This window comes from Silurus aristotelis (genome assembly GCF_946808225.1).
Source record: "Silurus aristotelis genome assembly, chromosome: 21".
NCBI classification, from domain to species: domain Eukaryota; kingdom Metazoa; phylum Chordata; class Actinopteri; order Siluriformes; family Siluridae; genus Silurus; species Silurus aristotelis.
This window is the reverse complement of record NC_139594.1, coordinates 1,246,522-1,248,132: the sequence shown is the minus strand read 5'-3', so window position 1 is coordinate 1,248,132 and position 1,611 is coordinate 1,246,522. Positions and strand designations below refer to the sequence as shown.

At 43.2% G+C, this 1,611-nt stretch overlaps 1 protein-coding gene across 1 annotated transcript in view; it reads right to left on the bottom strand.

Annotated features, from left to right (window-relative positions):
- Positions 1 to 692: 692 nt before the first annotated feature.
- The window catches only part of prcc (proline rich mitotic checkpoint control factor), a 5,349-nt gene continuing 4,430 nt past the window's right edge, over positions 693 to 1,611 (bottom strand). Inside the window, exon 7 of the mRNA XM_083524556.1 lies at positions 693 to 1,546. Within this exon, the coding sequence (XP_083380682.1) occupies positions 1,460 to 1,546 (87 nt within the window). The 3' untranslated portion in view covers positions 693 to 1,459. The remainder of the gene's footprint in view (positions 1,547 to 1,611) is intronic.

Genomic DNA, 1,611 nt, shown 5'->3' with positions numbered 1-1,611 from the left:
AGCCTTTCTTACCGTGGCAATGTCTCTGAGAACTGAACATCATGTACGTCTTGACACTCCAGGTAGGTTGCAGTTGTGGAATATGGCAGCACTGGAGGATAAGGGGTTCCTGGTAGCTTCATGTTTCATTCTTCTCAAATCTTTGGCGGTTAATTTGCGTCGTTTCTTGCGATCCTGTTGACTATTTGCTACAAAACGTATGGTTCTGTGATCACGCCCCCAATATCTTAGATATTTCAAGACTGCAAAAAAATTTACAATTTTGGACTTTTCAGAGTTAAATCTCTTTATGGCCCATTTTTCCTGAGGAGAAAAATCTGGCTAATAATTATGCACAACTTGATATAGGGTGTTGATCTACTTAGGCCACATCCTCCCTCATTACACAAATACACATTACCTGATATGCATTAAATCCAATAAGCATTCAAGTTCATACAGACTTGGAAATTATGGATAAAATGATGATGTGGTCAAAATAATGAGGTAATAATAGTGCACACAGTGTGTATACCGCGTCACTGCTACGTGACTCTTCACTACTAATCTCTCTCACTGCTGTCTCACTCTATACACACTTTTCATGTTCAGAACTACAGGATGAGGTGATTAGACTCATATGAACCGAATACGGAGAACAGGAAGTCTTTATATGGACTTGTTCCTTACAGGAAAAACCTGTAGGAGAAATGTCACCTTTCACACTTTCTCTCTTTATTGTTTTATTACTTCACAAAAAAATCTGGCTGCTATACAGAGTATTACTGGGTTACTACACACACTCGCACGCGCGCGGACACACATACACACGTTCATGCAGTTCACAGATTTGTAGCTAAAACAGGAGCTGGTGAAGATGGAGAAGTTCTTCTAAAGCTAAATGTCCACACTGTCAACTTACTCCAGCAGGCTGATGTAGCTAATGTTTAACTGAAGCTCCTAGTCTCTGGTTAGTACAGTGCACATGACATCGCTCTGAACTCGACACCAGGGGAATGAGACGTGGCCCAAAGTCTGAAGGCGGAGCAGAGGCTGGTGTGTGCTGATCTCAGGCACTGAACCAGAAGCTTCATCTCCAACAGAGCAGGACTCAGGCTTTCCAGGGACGGGGCAGAATAACGGATTAAATGAGTGTGGGCAACTTCTGGTACCTTTAGATAAAGAATGTATATATACACACACACACAGACACACGCACACACACACACACAGACACAGACACACACACCTGGTGGATGTTTCAGGCTCTGTCTCATGTTACAGTTTTCTCTCACTCAATGCTGAAACATCTCACACCAACATGTTCATTTCAATTCTCTCTCTCTCTCTCTCTCTCTCTCTCTCTCTCTCTCTCTCTCTCTCTCTCTCTCTCTCTCTCTCTCTCTCTCTCTCACACACACACACACACACACACACACACACACACACACACACACACACACACACAGAGAGATCTCCTCTAGAAGCCGTATTTGGCCTGAGTTTGTCTGCGTGTGAGTTTGTTTTCAGACCAGCTGTTCTTCAGCTCCAGCTCTCGTTCCTTAGCCTGAGAAACACAAACAAGCATCAGTACACACACACACACACACACACAGTCAATAACAAACACTA